The sequence below is a fragment of the Crotalus tigris genome, unplaced genomic scaffold (genome assembly GCF_016545835.1).
Source record: "Crotalus tigris isolate CLP2741 ecotype Arizona unplaced genomic scaffold, ASM1654583v1 scf7180000018165.1400786, whole genome shotgun sequence".
Lineage (NCBI taxonomy): Eukaryota > Metazoa > Chordata > Lepidosauria > Squamata > Viperidae > Crotalus > Crotalus tigris.
Window position 1 is genome coordinate 684,689 of NW_024096859.1, and position 15,135 is coordinate 699,823.

At 37.6% G+C, this 15,135-nt stretch overlaps 1 protein-coding gene across 7 annotated transcripts in view; it reads right to left on the reverse strand.

Annotated features, from left to right (window-relative positions):
- Positions 1 to 15,135, reverse strand: part of DPP6 (dipeptidyl peptidase like 6) — a 570,597-nt gene that overhangs the window by 299,127 nt on the left and 256,335 nt on the right. The window contains exon 1 of one of the 7 annotated variants that reach the window (XM_039348640.1): positions 2,430 to 2,614. The exons of the other annotated variants lie outside the window; for them this stretch is intronic. Within the exon in view, the coding sequence (XP_039204574.1) occupies positions 2,430 to 2,480 (51 nt within the window). The 5' untranslated portion in view covers positions 2,481 to 2,614. Of the gene's footprint in view, positions 1 to 2,429; positions 2,615 to 15,135 lie in introns of those variants that run through there. 7 annotated transcript variants of the gene reach the window in all.

Here is a 15,135-nt window from a genome sequence, read left to right on the forward strand (position 1 = left end):
TAAGAAACAATCAGAGAGAGGCAGGAATCTCCCAGTGACTTAACAGTCAGAGAAAGAATTCACCTTAATGGATCAAGTAGTTAAAAAGGTGATAGGAATTTTGTACCCTCAGTTTTTTTTCCCTAGCGTATAGTAGTTTGGTCAATTTAACTTGAAAGTTTGGTGTAAAAGAAAGCTGGATTGGGCAAAACTGTGCAACAAAACATTCTTAACAGTTTTAAGGGAAGCACTCCTAACATGTCCAGGAAATATTGGCAGTCTGCTATGGAAAGTGAAGCATTCAAGACATAAACTTGAAATGCTCTCAGTGCCTATTTAACAGAGATTCTTGAGAAGCATAAATTATCCCCTGTGTCTGAATACTTTATAATATCCACTCACAAAAAATGAATATATCTTAATTACATGTTGTTTTAGTTAATTATCATATGATGAATTTGTGAATTTAAAGTTTGCATGCAACATACTTCAAAAGCAACAGTATAACCGTAATATATTTTATTTAACAAATTCAGGCAAGGACAATATACTGCTGCAATCAATCAGATAGAATTAGCCAATCTTAGTCATGCTTTACAGAACCTTAGTCCAAAATTTTATTAGCTTTGCTAAGATCCTGCATTTGCACCCATTCAGCACTCATACACTCAACAGAAAGCTTAACTACAATAAATAATCCCATTGCTGAAATGCAGTTTAAATAAGACGATTGAATGAATGAATAACTAGTGGCTAAAATGTTTTCAGAATCATTACAAGGCCACTTCAGTTCCGATATTTATTATTCAGATTGGGGATTTTTCAACCAATCCTCATATTTTGAAACCCAAATCCCTGTAATATATTGGACATGCATATTAATTTGCTTTTTGAGTACTGTGGCTCATTTTGATGGGCCTAATGTTGGGAAAGATTGAGGGCAATAGAAGAAGGGGACGACAGAGAATGAGATGGCTGGATGGAGTCACTGAAGCAGTAGATGTGAACTTAAATGGGCTCCAGAAGATGGTAGAGGACAGGAAGACCTGGAGGAATGTTGTCCATGAGGTTGCGATGGGTCGGACACGACTTCGCAATTAACAACAACAACAACAACAAAGGAAGTTAAATAGGGAACTTTTAACAACTTAAGACAGAAAGAGTTTTATTTTTCTTTTATCTTTTTCTTTTCCTATGCCTTATATCAGTCAAGCAATGAATCAAATCTGATACATCTTAACTAATAAATTGTAGAGGATATATAATTTTATTTTTATTTCATATCTATTAATGTTTTAGATTTATTATCCAGGTAACAACTGTATTAACATAGTAACGGAGGAATGAATGTGATTTAGTTTGCTATTTATTCAAATATTATTGTATTTATTTACTTTACTCTGCTTTTGTTCTTTACTGGTCATTACTGAATAAATATTATTGATTGATTAATTCTATATGTTCTATATCTCTTTTGCTTATACTGTATTCTTTTCACTTATACTATTTCAAATTATCAAATATATGTAATTGAAGTCTACAGTAATTGATTCATTGGAACATGCACAATTATACTTTTATTTCAGTTTTTTTAATACTGATTACTACAGATGGATGCTACACAGAAACATAGCTGAAAAATTTCCTATGACTTTTTAGAAAGGAAATTCCTATAAGCTTGATGCATGCAACTAAATCTCAGATTTTCTTCTGCTAAAAGGACTACTGTAGTATAATTTATTTAAATGGAAATTCATCCAAGTGGTTTTTATAATTATTATGCTCATTATGTCTAAACAACCTATAGCTGTCCTAGTTAAAATGAAATTACTATGAAGATAATCCAAGTCTATTATTCATATTCCACAATGTTTCCCCTCCTAAACTAGTTATTTTCCAAACAGTGAGAACAGAAAACAGAAGGAATTATTCAATATTTCTGTTTGCTTGCTTTTTAACATTCTTGCCAGTACAATTGCATACATTTTAAAAGTGTTGTTAATTGAGTTTAATGTTTTAAAGCAAACTATTTTGCTTATTTTGTATTATGTGCTAAATTGATGTTTAGAAAGCTAATTTACAAAATGATTTTAGTCCATTAAAATAATGTACTTTAATTCCAACATGCTTTAGAAAGCTTTTTGTCCAACAAATGATATGCAGAATAAATTAGGCACTAAAAATCCTTTTTTACAAATAAAGATCTCCTAAAATGAAAACAACTTTATGAAGGTATAGGCAGGCATACACAAGGAGAGGGAGAGAGGGAGATAAAGAGAGAAAGAGAAACTTACATTTACATTAAAATAAATTTATATATTTTTTTACTATGGTAACAGTCCTATCTTAAAGACTATTTTCAACATGCAGCACATTCTTTTCAATATTTACTTCCAATTACCATGTCATATTTTTTTCTAAAGGAAAAGCAATATTACTATTTAACTCACCCTCCAAATTTTTTTAAGTTTGCCAACTCTGGATAACTCTGCTTTGTTCATTTCCAACAGCTGTTTAAGTATATATCCTGTGCAGACTTATTTATGTACGCTCCACGATCCAGGCAGAAGGAACAGAACACTCTCCAAATAGTTGTGTTGTAAGAATGTTGTGGAAAATAAAAAGCACTCTTAGCTTTTAGTGCTCCTTCCAATAGTGCTGCAGTTCAAAGCTCAGCATAAAATAGTCAATAACACGTGGCTGTACCAAAAAAAAACAATACAAAGAGCTTTGACCATAGAACTCTGTCCAAACCTGCTAGATTTGGGCTAGAAGAAAAATAAAATGGTGTTTTTAACCAGTCAATCTAAATCCTCATAATTTGAAATCCAAACCCAAATTGACTCTTTTATATCTAACTCTGTGTACTGGTACTCCTTGGTTAATGACCACTCTTTCAGTGACTGAAATTACAATAATGATGGTGGTGGTTAAAACTAACTGGCTCTCCCAGCACCCCAACAGAGATGTGATCACAATCTGGGCATTTGGCAATTGGCTTGCATTTCTGGATGCTGCAGCATCCTATAGTCACGTGATCACAGTTTGCAAGCTTTTCTGCGGGTCTCCCCCCCCACTCATGCCAAAACCCACCACTGTCCGACCGTGCCTCCCGCATCACTTATGTGCCCTTCCTGGCCCTTCACACATTCTCATGCACCATCTCCAACCCAGCAGCAGCCACTTACTTGCCTGCCAACCTACTTGTAAGCCACCGGTACTTCGACTTCCTGCTGGCTTCCCCACCGACTTTGGTTGTTGGAAGCAGGAAATTGCAAAGAAGTGCTCACTTAATGACCCATGATCCTCACTTAATTATGGTAACAGGAACTGCTCATTGTTGGAATACGATCAGACATTGCACTTCATAATCACATCACTTAGTGGCAGAAATTCTAATTTCATTGTAACTTGAGGACTGCTTGCATGTCCATATCTACATCTCTATCTATAGAACTATCAATAGTTGATGATCATATTTCCATCTCCAGATCAGTTCACACGACCAAACCAAATCCTTAAATGCTAGGGAATTCTTGGAAGCCTAGTACTGAGACAAATCAACCATCAATAGACACATCGAGATAAACACCATTTACATACTATTTAAAGGATACAACCAAAGGCCTAAGAAGGAAAGAAACAACATAGGTAGAATCCATCTTCTTCTGAGCCAATTCACAGATGAACAGGAGGCAATACCAGACAGATATCAAGAAAGAAACAAAACCTTAATCAAAGAAGTGGCAGAGAGGAAGTCACAGTCCATCAGACTGGCAGGCAAGCTGGTATATATGAATGTAAGCAGGCAAAAAACCATACTCTTCCTTGTGCTGATAACATTACCTAGCCCAGTAACAAAATATCTAAGGTCGTTTCAAAGATTCAAAGAGGATAAAAAACTCAAAAGTTCAATCCTGAGCTCTACATATATATTCTCTACTATGAGAACCTTATGAATATGTAGAAAATTCCAGGTGTATGAAACTTGAACTAATTAAAAACACTCACAGATGTCTGTATTCGCATCAGAAAACAAGCAGTTCATTAAATGCTTCCCTCGTGTTAATAATGAGTCTCAAAAACATTTCTGTTGTTCATGAAGACAATATTCAGTTTATTGAACATAATATCCAAATTTAAATTATCTCTCAGGCTTGAAAAGGCAATTTTATTTCATCAGAAAAATTAATGAGCTTTCTTTGGACAGAGAATAAGCATTGTTCAAATTACATTTATAACCATACTTATTCCTATAATAATTCTACTTGGATTTCATTGCATTAAGTGCTCAACACCCCACAAGATTGCTCATAAGGCCTCAGGTCTTCTCAAGGAGCAAAGAGTGAGACATTAAGGAGCTAGATGGAAAAATCCATTTCTGGTGTCTTGCTTAGCATCCATTTAACTCTTTAAGATACCTAAATCTTGAATTTGCTTTCTCTTCCAACACTTTTGAAGTATCATGCAATTCTTAAGTGAGTTGTTTGCTTCAGGATTAACGTAACTTTGTAAATTTTGTGGGATCCTTGTTGCTCTCTGCTTGGTAGTTTTCTTGTAGATGTTTCATTATCAAACACTACTTTGGTAGTAAAATGTCTGCAAGAAAACTACCAACTGAAAGAGTACCATGGACCAAACAGTTCAACTGTGAGCTACAAATATTCTCTTCTATGAGCAAATTTTGCCAATGAGCTTGGTCAGCCATGATGTATGACTCAAAGGGCAGATTTGATGGACCATTACTCTTCTTCCACCTTCAGTTTTTTATGTTTCTAATTCAATACCCCAGTTAAAACATACCCTGAACTTATAGTGATGATGTGTATCTATGCCTTGCCAAAGCTGGTTAGGCTGTTCAAATTCCTGAACAGTATGTTCAAGTATAAATAGGGCAAACCAAACTCTCATACAATCGATCACACAAAATAAAGGAGGAATACTGATGGAGACATTCCACTCTGGAGGTGGTTAATAGACCAGGTTAGCAGACTAAGAAGAAGAGCCCACGTCCACCCTGTTTATGAATTGGTTCCTTTCTTAGCTAGCTTGTTGTTCATTGTTAATATTTTAATTGTTTAATTGTTACTGCTGTTTAATGATGTTGCAAGCTTAGAGTTGCTCGACAGTGACATGGGCAGCATATAAATTTAAATAATAAATAAATAAATAAGAGCCAAAGAGGAAATTCACACCAAATACCCTCCTTCTATTGGTTTAATGTGACTTGTGTAAACCATAAGACTGAAATATGCAGTCGTAACTGCAAATTGGTCCTTCTTCCTTCAAATTAACCGCAGATTACAGCTCCCTGTTGATTTCCACACGATGAACTATCATTGTGTGCTGCTATGCCTCAACAAATCCTACCTCAAATTTACTTTCCAGGGGCCTTTTATTTTCCAAGCTGTAACATTTCAAAACCTCACACTGCCAGAAAGTCTGAAATATTTTCTTTGTCTCCTTTCCATTCCTCCCTACCCACTCCATTTTTCAACAATCATTTCTTAATTTCTTTATGTTTGCCTTTTTCAATGATTGCACTTTCTAATCAGAGTCAAGTAAAACATTTCTTATCAATGTCCTTCGGTTTTCTATCTTTATTTATTTCACTTTTCAGGGACATTTTGTTATGAATGTTAATAGGCTTCAAGCTGAGGTATTATTATTTCAGGGCTGTTCAAGCTTTGATCAAGTTTAAGAGTCGTAGGAGTAAATTAGTCTCCAAGCACAGGCAAGGAAAACATTGAATACCTATCAACACAAGTGCACAGAAAAAGCAAGCAGGGGTTTATTACTTCTTCAGGAAAATAGCATAGTACTTCAGTTAGAAGTGTAGATGTTTTTAATTTGTATGGAGAACATCAAGTGCTTTCCAATTTTTATCCCGTAAATTTTTCAGGCCAAGTTAAATATTACATTTCCTCACAGGCTTGGTACAATATGCCTCCACAAAATGATGCTTTTGTCCATCAGCTTTAAACTTGTTTTGCAAGTTACAAAACACTGGAATTGTGATTACAACTTGACATAGTATAGGTCATGAAAAGTAAACCATGTTCTCTTAATCAGGCAACAAGCATCAGGACTTAAGGTTTCCATATTTTCTCCTTCCTAGCTTTAACCCAAAGTTCAAGCTTATATCCATCAGAGCAATGGGTAATTATAGCTTGTTAGAAGTGAGGAGGTTGGAGACAACGATGAAACAGAGAAGAAAAATTTGGTCTAAAATTAATAGCTTTCCAAAAATCTTAGCCAATATGCCCAGTAATAAGACTTATGGCAGAAGGAATCCACAGGGCATGGGTACCCAATAAGGATTTCACCAAGGAGGTGACAAATACTGTAAAACTCAACTGATGCCAGGTTTTATCCTAGTGCAGTGGTGGCGAACCTATGGCACAGGTGCCAGAGGCGGCACTCAGAGCCCTCTTTGTGGGCACGCGCACCGTCGCCCCAGTCCTAGGCCTTCAGCTGGGTTTTATGAAACCTTTTCGCTTTAGGCCTCCATCACCATGTGCAAAAAAAAAAAGGTTCAATTAATCAATTTCAACTTCTCACGGGGAAAAAAAAGATCTTGCAAAGTTGGAATTGATTGAGCTTTTTAGTCCCACCCAGTCTGCCGTTACCACTGCAGCCACACCCACCCAATGGGCCACACCCACTCAGCACTCAACGATGCATAAGTGGGTTTTGGGTTGCAGTTTGGGCACTCAAGTCTCTAAAAGGTTCGCCATCACTGTCCTAGTGCATAATTACATTTATGTTGTCTTGGAAGAACAGAAAGCCCTAAATAGGGTAATTCTTGAAACCTTGCAAATAAAAAGCCAGTTTGGTTTTAACAGATAGTGATCTAGTGATTAAGTGATCTTTGATCTACTGATTAAGGCACTAGGCTAGAAAGTGAGAAATTGAGTTTGGATCCTGTCTTAGCTATGAAAGCTAGCTGGGTAATTTTGGGTCGTTCACTATGGAGGCTGAGAATTCTAGTCCTGCCTTAGGCATGAAAGCCAGCTTGGTGATTTTGAACCAGCTACCAGGAGACGGTGAGTTCTAGTCCCACCCCAGCCATGAAAGTCAGTGGGGTGACTTCAGCCAATCATCAGTAGACTATGGGTTCCAGTCCTGCCTTAGGCATGAAAGCCAACTGGATTATTTTGGACCAATCACCAAGAGGCAGTGAGTTCTAATCCTGCCCTAAATATAAAAGCCAACGGGGTGACCTTGGGTCAGTCACTCTCTGTGAGCATAACCACTTCACAGGGTTGTTGTGGGGAAAAGAGGAAGAGGAAGGTGTGTTGGATATGTTTGTCACCCTTTCATAAAAATAATAAAGATGTGACAAAAAATATAAAATAAATTTATAAAATGATATAAAGTCAAAAGTATCTAATTCTCTCTCTCTTGTAAAAAATAAGAATCTTTGTCATTCAAAGAATGTGGCAGCTAGGTGAATGAATCTTTTGTGAAGAATACCCTATTCTATTTTTAATTAACAGAAAATAAATATTGTGCCTGGAATTAGATGGAAACAGGCTCAGTGGTTTAGAAATTAAGACTGTTGCATTGCATCACTGTTGTTATTTTGATTGTACAGAAAATGGAAATACATTAATCTAATATTGGAAATCCAGAAAAATTATATCACCAAAGATAATAATTTCAGCTGGAGTTGATAACCAATGTTCATTGTCAGATAGCTGCTAAGTTGTTTCAGGTAATGAATATTGAACTTAACTTGTAGGAACTGAATGACACACTTGCAAAAATGCACAGAAAAACCTATAATAAATCTAGAAAAAAAAACAGTGTGAAGAACAGGCAGCTGTTTTTCTCTGCCGGGAAGATTAACATGCTGCAGTTTTATAACCTTTGCAGAACAGTTGCATAATCGTGTCATCAAGGACAACTGAAAATCTTCTCTTTTTTCCACTAATTTTGTACAAAATAGAAGTTGAGCAAATAGTTTCCACATTGCGTTTGTACCATTGCAATTATTTATTCTGGGGTGATGAGACAGGTATGTGACCACCTTTGAATGGGTCTACATCAGGGGTCTTCAAACTTAACCCTTTTATGACTTGTGGACTTCAACTCCCAGAATTCCTCAGCCAGTGTGCCTGGCTGAGGAATTCTGGGAGTTGAAGTCCACAAGTCGCAAAATGGCCAAGTTTGAAGATCTCTGGTCTACATATTTAGTAGGCCTAGTCCTACTAAAACAGGGGTCATCAATCCCTGGTCCCGCGAGAAGTTGAAATTGACTGATTTTTTGGTTTTTTTGCACATGGCAGTGGAGGCCTAAAGTGAAAAGGTTTTATAAAACCCAGCTGAAGGCCTAGGACTGGGGTGATGGCGCACGTGCCCACAGAGAGGGCTCTGAGTGCCGCCTCTGGCACCCGTGCCATAGGTTTGTCTCCACTCCACTAGACCAACAATCAAACATTAAACAGCCTAATAAGGAACCACCAAGAACACTCCCACCAGCACTAACAGGGCAAGTCACTTGTCTATAAACAGAAAGCAAACCTCATTCCTTTTTAATGCTGCCGATGTTCCCTAGTTGGGTAATGAAATATTTACAAGAAAACAACCAAATTCAGAGAACACCAAGGACTCCAAAGGAGCATTTACTATCTTGAGTCCTCCTCACCTCACAAAACTGGAGCTATGACGATCTCCAACTTGTTGGAATAGGTGGCCCTGAACTGCCAAACGATATATATGTCAGTTTCTATACAAATAGACAGTAATCTGGCAATATAGCAACATTTAAAGACATTAAAAAAGAGGGGGGAATACATTTCGGCCTTCTAGATCTCAATATACTCGTCCTCAAGTAAAGTAACTATAATACAAAAGTACACATTCCTCAAGAGATAAAGTATATACCCACCAGAATGTACCATATTGACTCTTTTCATTTCATCTAACAATTCAGATAGTTATGCAGTATTTGCAACTGTCTGCAAACTGGTCATGGTTAATATAATAGTTGTTGTCTGCACTGCTGGCATTTTTGTGTTTCCGTTCATTATTTGCACAATGCTTTTAATAACTCAAAATGTACTCTGTATTGCACTCGGGGCTCTTCATGCATTTAATAGGCAAAATATAAAACAGGTATCTCCAGATAAGATGAAAAAAAATGACTTTGTGTCACTTAGAGGCATTAATGTTAATTTCATTAATGGAGATGCTGAAGCAAAAACAAGGCAAAAAATTCCTCTTCAGAGCCGTGGACATGAGTTCATTACAGTACAAGTTCTTTGTTAAAAAGCATAAAATAGCAAAGCTATTATAAAGTAACAAAAAAAAGATTAATGAAATGTGGTCTAGAAATAAATTGTAAGGAATGTGGATAGGTAACTTTATGATACAGTAATTAAAAAAGGACTAGCAAGGAGAAAAATCACACCCCTACAAACAGTGGCAGGACAAACTACTGCATACAAATAGCTAGGAAACCTCATATTTGCTTGCACTAATGATGTTACCTAGTTGGATAATAAAATGTCTGCAAGCAAACAACCAAGTTCAGATAGCACCAAGGACTCCAGAGTTTTTCCTTCTGGGGAATCCAGCTGGGTTTTTTTCTACTATTTTCCTGCTCCCCTAAATTTAACACATTTTTTTGTTGTACCTGTGGCTATCCTAATAGCTTCTGGATGTCATCTGCAAAATCATTTCCAAAATGCCATTTCAATTTGGAAACCAAAGAAGATTCCACCATTGTGGAATGCTGGCTGTGGAATTCTGGGAGTTGAAGTCCACATGCCTTAAAATTGTCAAGGTTGAGAAACACTGCTCTAAATGAATCACATCTAAGGGCAATCAGAAGCCCAGTGAATGCCAGTTAGATTTTCTCCTAATAATTGTACATTCCATAAAATATTGCACATCCCACCAGCTTGCTAATGAAAACACATTATTCCCTTTCTGTTTAATTAAATGTCTCTTTAAATAGGAGAGTTCCTGCTGAAGAAATATATTTATTGGCACCATTCACAGCCTGGGGTTGTCGTTCATAAAGAGTTATTTAATCTTCTTGAACCCCTCCCAAATATGTAAAATATTAGAATTTGCTCTCCATGTACTGTACATGCAAAGCCAACTTAAAATGAAGAATTTCAATCAAAGTCAACAGTTGTGGATTTAACACTTTTCAGTGAGGCATCTCTAGGGTGGTAAAAAATATCACACAAACCTGGCTGCTTTGTGCTTGTATGTAAGAACTTTAATTTTTATGTCCTTAAACAGAGTTGGCTTGTATAAATTTAGAGCATGATGCATTCTATTGCACAGAGTATGGTTTATGAGGGAGGGAAATCTTAACATCACAATACTGATATATTAATTTCTTCTTTTCTCCCTTCCTTTTTAACCTGGGATTTATGCACATGTACAGGTCATCTTCAATTCACAGCCATTTGTTTTAAGGACTGTTCAGAGTTATAATAGCACTGAAAAAAAAAGACTTACAACCAGTCCTTGCACTTACGACCGTCACAGCATTCCCACAGTCATGTGATCGAAATTTGGGCACTTAGCAACTAGCATGAATTTATGACAATTGCAAGATCCTAGGGTCATGTGATCACTGCTTGCATCTTTCCCAGCTGGCTTCCAATAAGCAGTGATTGGGCAAAATCTGAGTTGCTTAATGATCCCATGATTCATTTACCAATGGCAGTGATTTGTTTAACCACTGTGGCAAAAAGGATTATAAAACTGAGCACAACTCACTTAACTGCCTTGCTTAGCAATGGAAATTCTGGCCCCAATGTGGTTGTATTCTAAGTCTTTGCCTATTAAATTATATATATGGTTAAGGGAATGAATTAAAACTGGAGGAGAAAGAAGATTCGATCTTTTATAAAACCTGGGGAAAATTTTATCAGTGGGTTGAAACACGTTAGAATAAGAAGAGATTTTAGAGTTTTATTATATTAAGTATTAAGGTTGATGATTGGAAATAGTTGTTATGCTATCAACTATGTTAATTATTTAAAGGAATATTAGTGTTTTACCAAATGTTAGTTGTAACTATACCGATTCATTCTTATAAATGTCTAGTATTATATAAACAATAATACTTAATATGAAGACCCGGACGACAGCTTGTTCACTGAATTACGTATTTACTGTAGTTATCCACACCCTGTCCCTTTTATCCCAATTTTCCTGTGCCCACACCGACCCCACCTTTTCCCTACCCATATAAAATCTAATAAAATATATTAAAAAAACAAACTGGAGGGATCCAGGATCAAAACAACTCTTATCCTTAGAACAGGGGTCCCCAATCCCCCGGTTTGTGGACCGGCACTGAGCCACGGCATGCCAGCAACTGGTCCGCACAAACAAGCAAAATCCCATCCATGGGACACAAGCAGAACGTGAAACTACGCCCCCAGCAGTCGAGGGAAAAACCTCTCTCCATGGAACCGATCCCAGGTACCTAAAGGTTGGGGGCCACTGCTTAGAAAATCATTAGATGACTCTTTGCTAGTCATCCTCTATTAGTCTTATCTACCTGTATTTATAGGAAAAAATTAAGGGACAAGCCCATATACATTTCTTTGACCTTCAGGAGAAAAGCTAAAATGTATATTTAAATCATAATCCAATGTGGTATCATGGTTAAGGTTTTAGATTAGGAGCACAGAGCCTAGCAGCTGAAGTTATGTGTTCTAACCTCAGAAAACCACCTCCTAGGTGACTTTCAGCCAATATTCATCTCTCCACTCCTACCTTACAAGGTTGTTGTACAGGACAAGAGGGGATATTGTGTAAACTGCTTTGACTTTCTCTATAAAAGTTGGAATATAAATCTAATAAATAATCATACATATGATCACCTAGAGATCTAACTAACCTTGGTAAGACCAAGCATGGAATACTGCATCCAGTTTTGGTCGCTACAATATAAAAAAGATATTGAGAGTCAGTGCAGAGAAAGCAACAAAGATGATTAAGGGACTGGAGAGTAAAACATATGAAAATGGTTGCAAGAATTGGGTATAATAATAATAATAGTAGTAAAGTTGGAAGGGACCTTGAAGGTCATCTAGTCCAACCCCCTGCTCAGGCAGGAAACCCTACACCATTTCGGACAAATGGCTGTCCAGTCTCTTCTTAAAAACTTCCAGTGTTGGAGCATTTACTGCTTCTGGAGGCAGGCTGTTCCACTGATTAATTGTTCTCACTGTCAGGAAGTTTCTCCTTAGTTCTAGGTTGCTTCTCTCCTTGATTAGTTTCCACCCGTTGCTTCTTGTCCTGCCTTCAGGTGCTTTGGAAAATAGCTTAATTCCCTCTTCTTTATGGCAGCCCCTGAGATATTGGAATACTGCTATCATGTCCCCCCTTGTCCTTCTCTTCGTTAAACTAGACATACCCAATTCTAGCAACCGTTCCTTATATGTTTTAGCCTCCAGTCCCCTAATCATCTTTGTTGCTCTTCTCTGGACTCTTTCTAGAGTCTCAACATCTTTTTTACATCGCGGTGACCAAAACTGGATGCAGTATTCCAAGTGTGGCCTTAATCTTTTCATTAATCTATGTCTAGATTAAAGAAGAAGGAATAGGGGTGACATGGTAGCAATGTTCCAATATCTCAGGGACTGCCACAAAGAAGAGGAGGTCAACCTAGTCTCCAGAGCACCTGAAGGCAGGACAAAAGCAATAGACGGAAACTAATCAAGGAGAGAACCAACCTAAAAATAAGGAGATAATTTCCTGATAGTTAGAACAATTGATCAGTGGAACAACTTGCCTCCAGAAGTTGTGGGTGCTTCACCATTGGAGATTTTAAAGAAGAGACTGGACAGCCACTTGTCAGAAATGGTATAAGGTTCATGGCTTGAGCAGGGGGTTGGACGAGGAGACCTACAAGGTCCCTTCCAGCTTTATTATTCCATTATTCTGCCATTGTTTGGGCAAGGGAATGCTTGCATTTTAGGATTAAACATATTCTTGTATACAGAAGATGCTACTTCAGTCCCTAGTAACTAGCCTCCATCAATCAATGTCAATCAGTGCATAGATGATTATGATAATGAAGAAGAAGAAGAGGAGGAGGATGGAAGAAGAAGGAGAAGAAGAGGAGGAGGAGGAGGAGGAGGAGGAGGAGAAGAAGAAGAAGAAGAGGAGGAGAAGGAGGAGGAGGAGGAGGAGAAGAAGATGATGAAGAAGAAGAAATACAAGCTCATCTCCATGTTATAAAGACAATGAAATTGTGTCATGACCACCCCAATAATTTCTATTGGGCTTGAAATCAACAAGTTTTGCACCATGATGTTGCCACCCATTTCATTACTTGCTGCCCCCTGCAGAGGTTCATGGGAAGCCAGAACATGTCTTCTCCCATGTGCACAACTGACTGTTGTGTTTAAGCATTGAGGGCTTTATTGTGATGCCCTCAATTTAATGTGATACCTAATCCAACTCAATTAGGTTTGATTAGAAAACAGATGAATGGGGGAATTATAAATTGGACAGAAAAATAAAAAGTAATGATAATCTGTTTAGTATAGATGGATCTGAAAGTCTTTATTCTGTATACATTTTAATCTGTTTATAGGGAAATATATTCCTTGCATTAAAAAAAGTTTCCCATAATAGTTATATGCTGTGTGTGTGTGTGTGTACATACATACATACATACATACATATTCTGTAGTCATAATACGTTCTTATTTATACCCTGCAGACATAAATACATTATTAACAATAATATTCAGAAACCAGAAGAAAGGCAATCTTTTTTGGAATAAAACTGAGATAAGAAGATTAGTGTAATGTTAGCTTGCCACTGTTTGTTTAATATAATCTTGAAGAGATCATGTAAAATGCTGAAATATACCCATCTTCCATCGAAATTGATCAAAATCAGAACTCCCTACGGTTCTTTAAGGTAAGAATAAATGCTTGTTTCAGACTAATCAAGAGATACCTACTCTAAATTTGTGAAGAAACAGCTTTGCACATGGAAGTGCCTTTATTGATTAGAGTCTAGTACAGGGGTAGGCAACCCAAAACACTCAAAGAGCCACTTGGACCCGTTTCCCACCAAAAACAAAACACTGGGAGCCGCAAAACCCTTTTGATATCTAAAATGAAGATAACACTGCATATATCCTTTTTTACCTTTATTATAGGTGTGTGTATGTGTATGTGTGTGTGTGTATGAGTATGTGTATATGTGTATACACACACACACACACACACACACACACACACACATATACACATTAAAAATAAAAGTAAAAATATGACTCTTGGGAATATCCATACTATTAAAACAATGATCACCAAGAGAATGCTTTAAGAGAATAAAATTACATACACACAGAGGTAAAAAAAAGGATATATGCAGTGTTATCTTCATTTTAGATGTCAAAAGGGTCTCTCTCTCCCTCCCTCTCTATCTGCCCTTGGTCTGCCACTCCTCCCCCCCACTCTCTCTCTCTCTCCCTCTCTCTCTCTCTCCCTCCCTCTCTCTTTCTCCCCCCCCCTCCTATCTGCTGCTCACCTGGCAAGCTACAAGCTGTTGTCCAACAACCTCTGGGGTAGGCAACCTCGTCTCTTTTATGACTCATGGACTTCAACTCCCAGAATTCCTGAGTCAGCCTAGCTGGGCTAGCTAGCTCTCTCCTGCCCTTCCTGCTTCCTTCAGAGACGCAGCAAAGGGAGGAGCTCCGCCCAGAAAGCTTTTCAGCTCCTCGGAGAACACTGTGAGTGCACTCTCTTTTACACACACACACACACACACACACACACACACACACACACACACACACACACAAAACACACACACACACACACACACACCCAGACACACACACAGAGAGAGAAACAGGGAAGCGCAATTGCCTCTCTCTGTCTCTCTCTCTCTCTGCAAAGGCAGAGGAGGCTGGGAGCCACAGGGGAAGGCTCAAAGAGCCGCATGCGGCTCCGGAGCCGCAGGTTGCCGACCTGTGGTCTAGTACCTATAAGACAGAAAGAGCATTTGAAGTTATCTATTATAGAAAATTATAACTTACATTTGCCCAGTCTTTGTAAAGTCAGAGCAATTGTGAGTCAAAGTCACAAATAAAGAACTACATTGTTGCATGTGTGCCTATAATTTTATTTCAGATAATAGACCATCAATCTAAT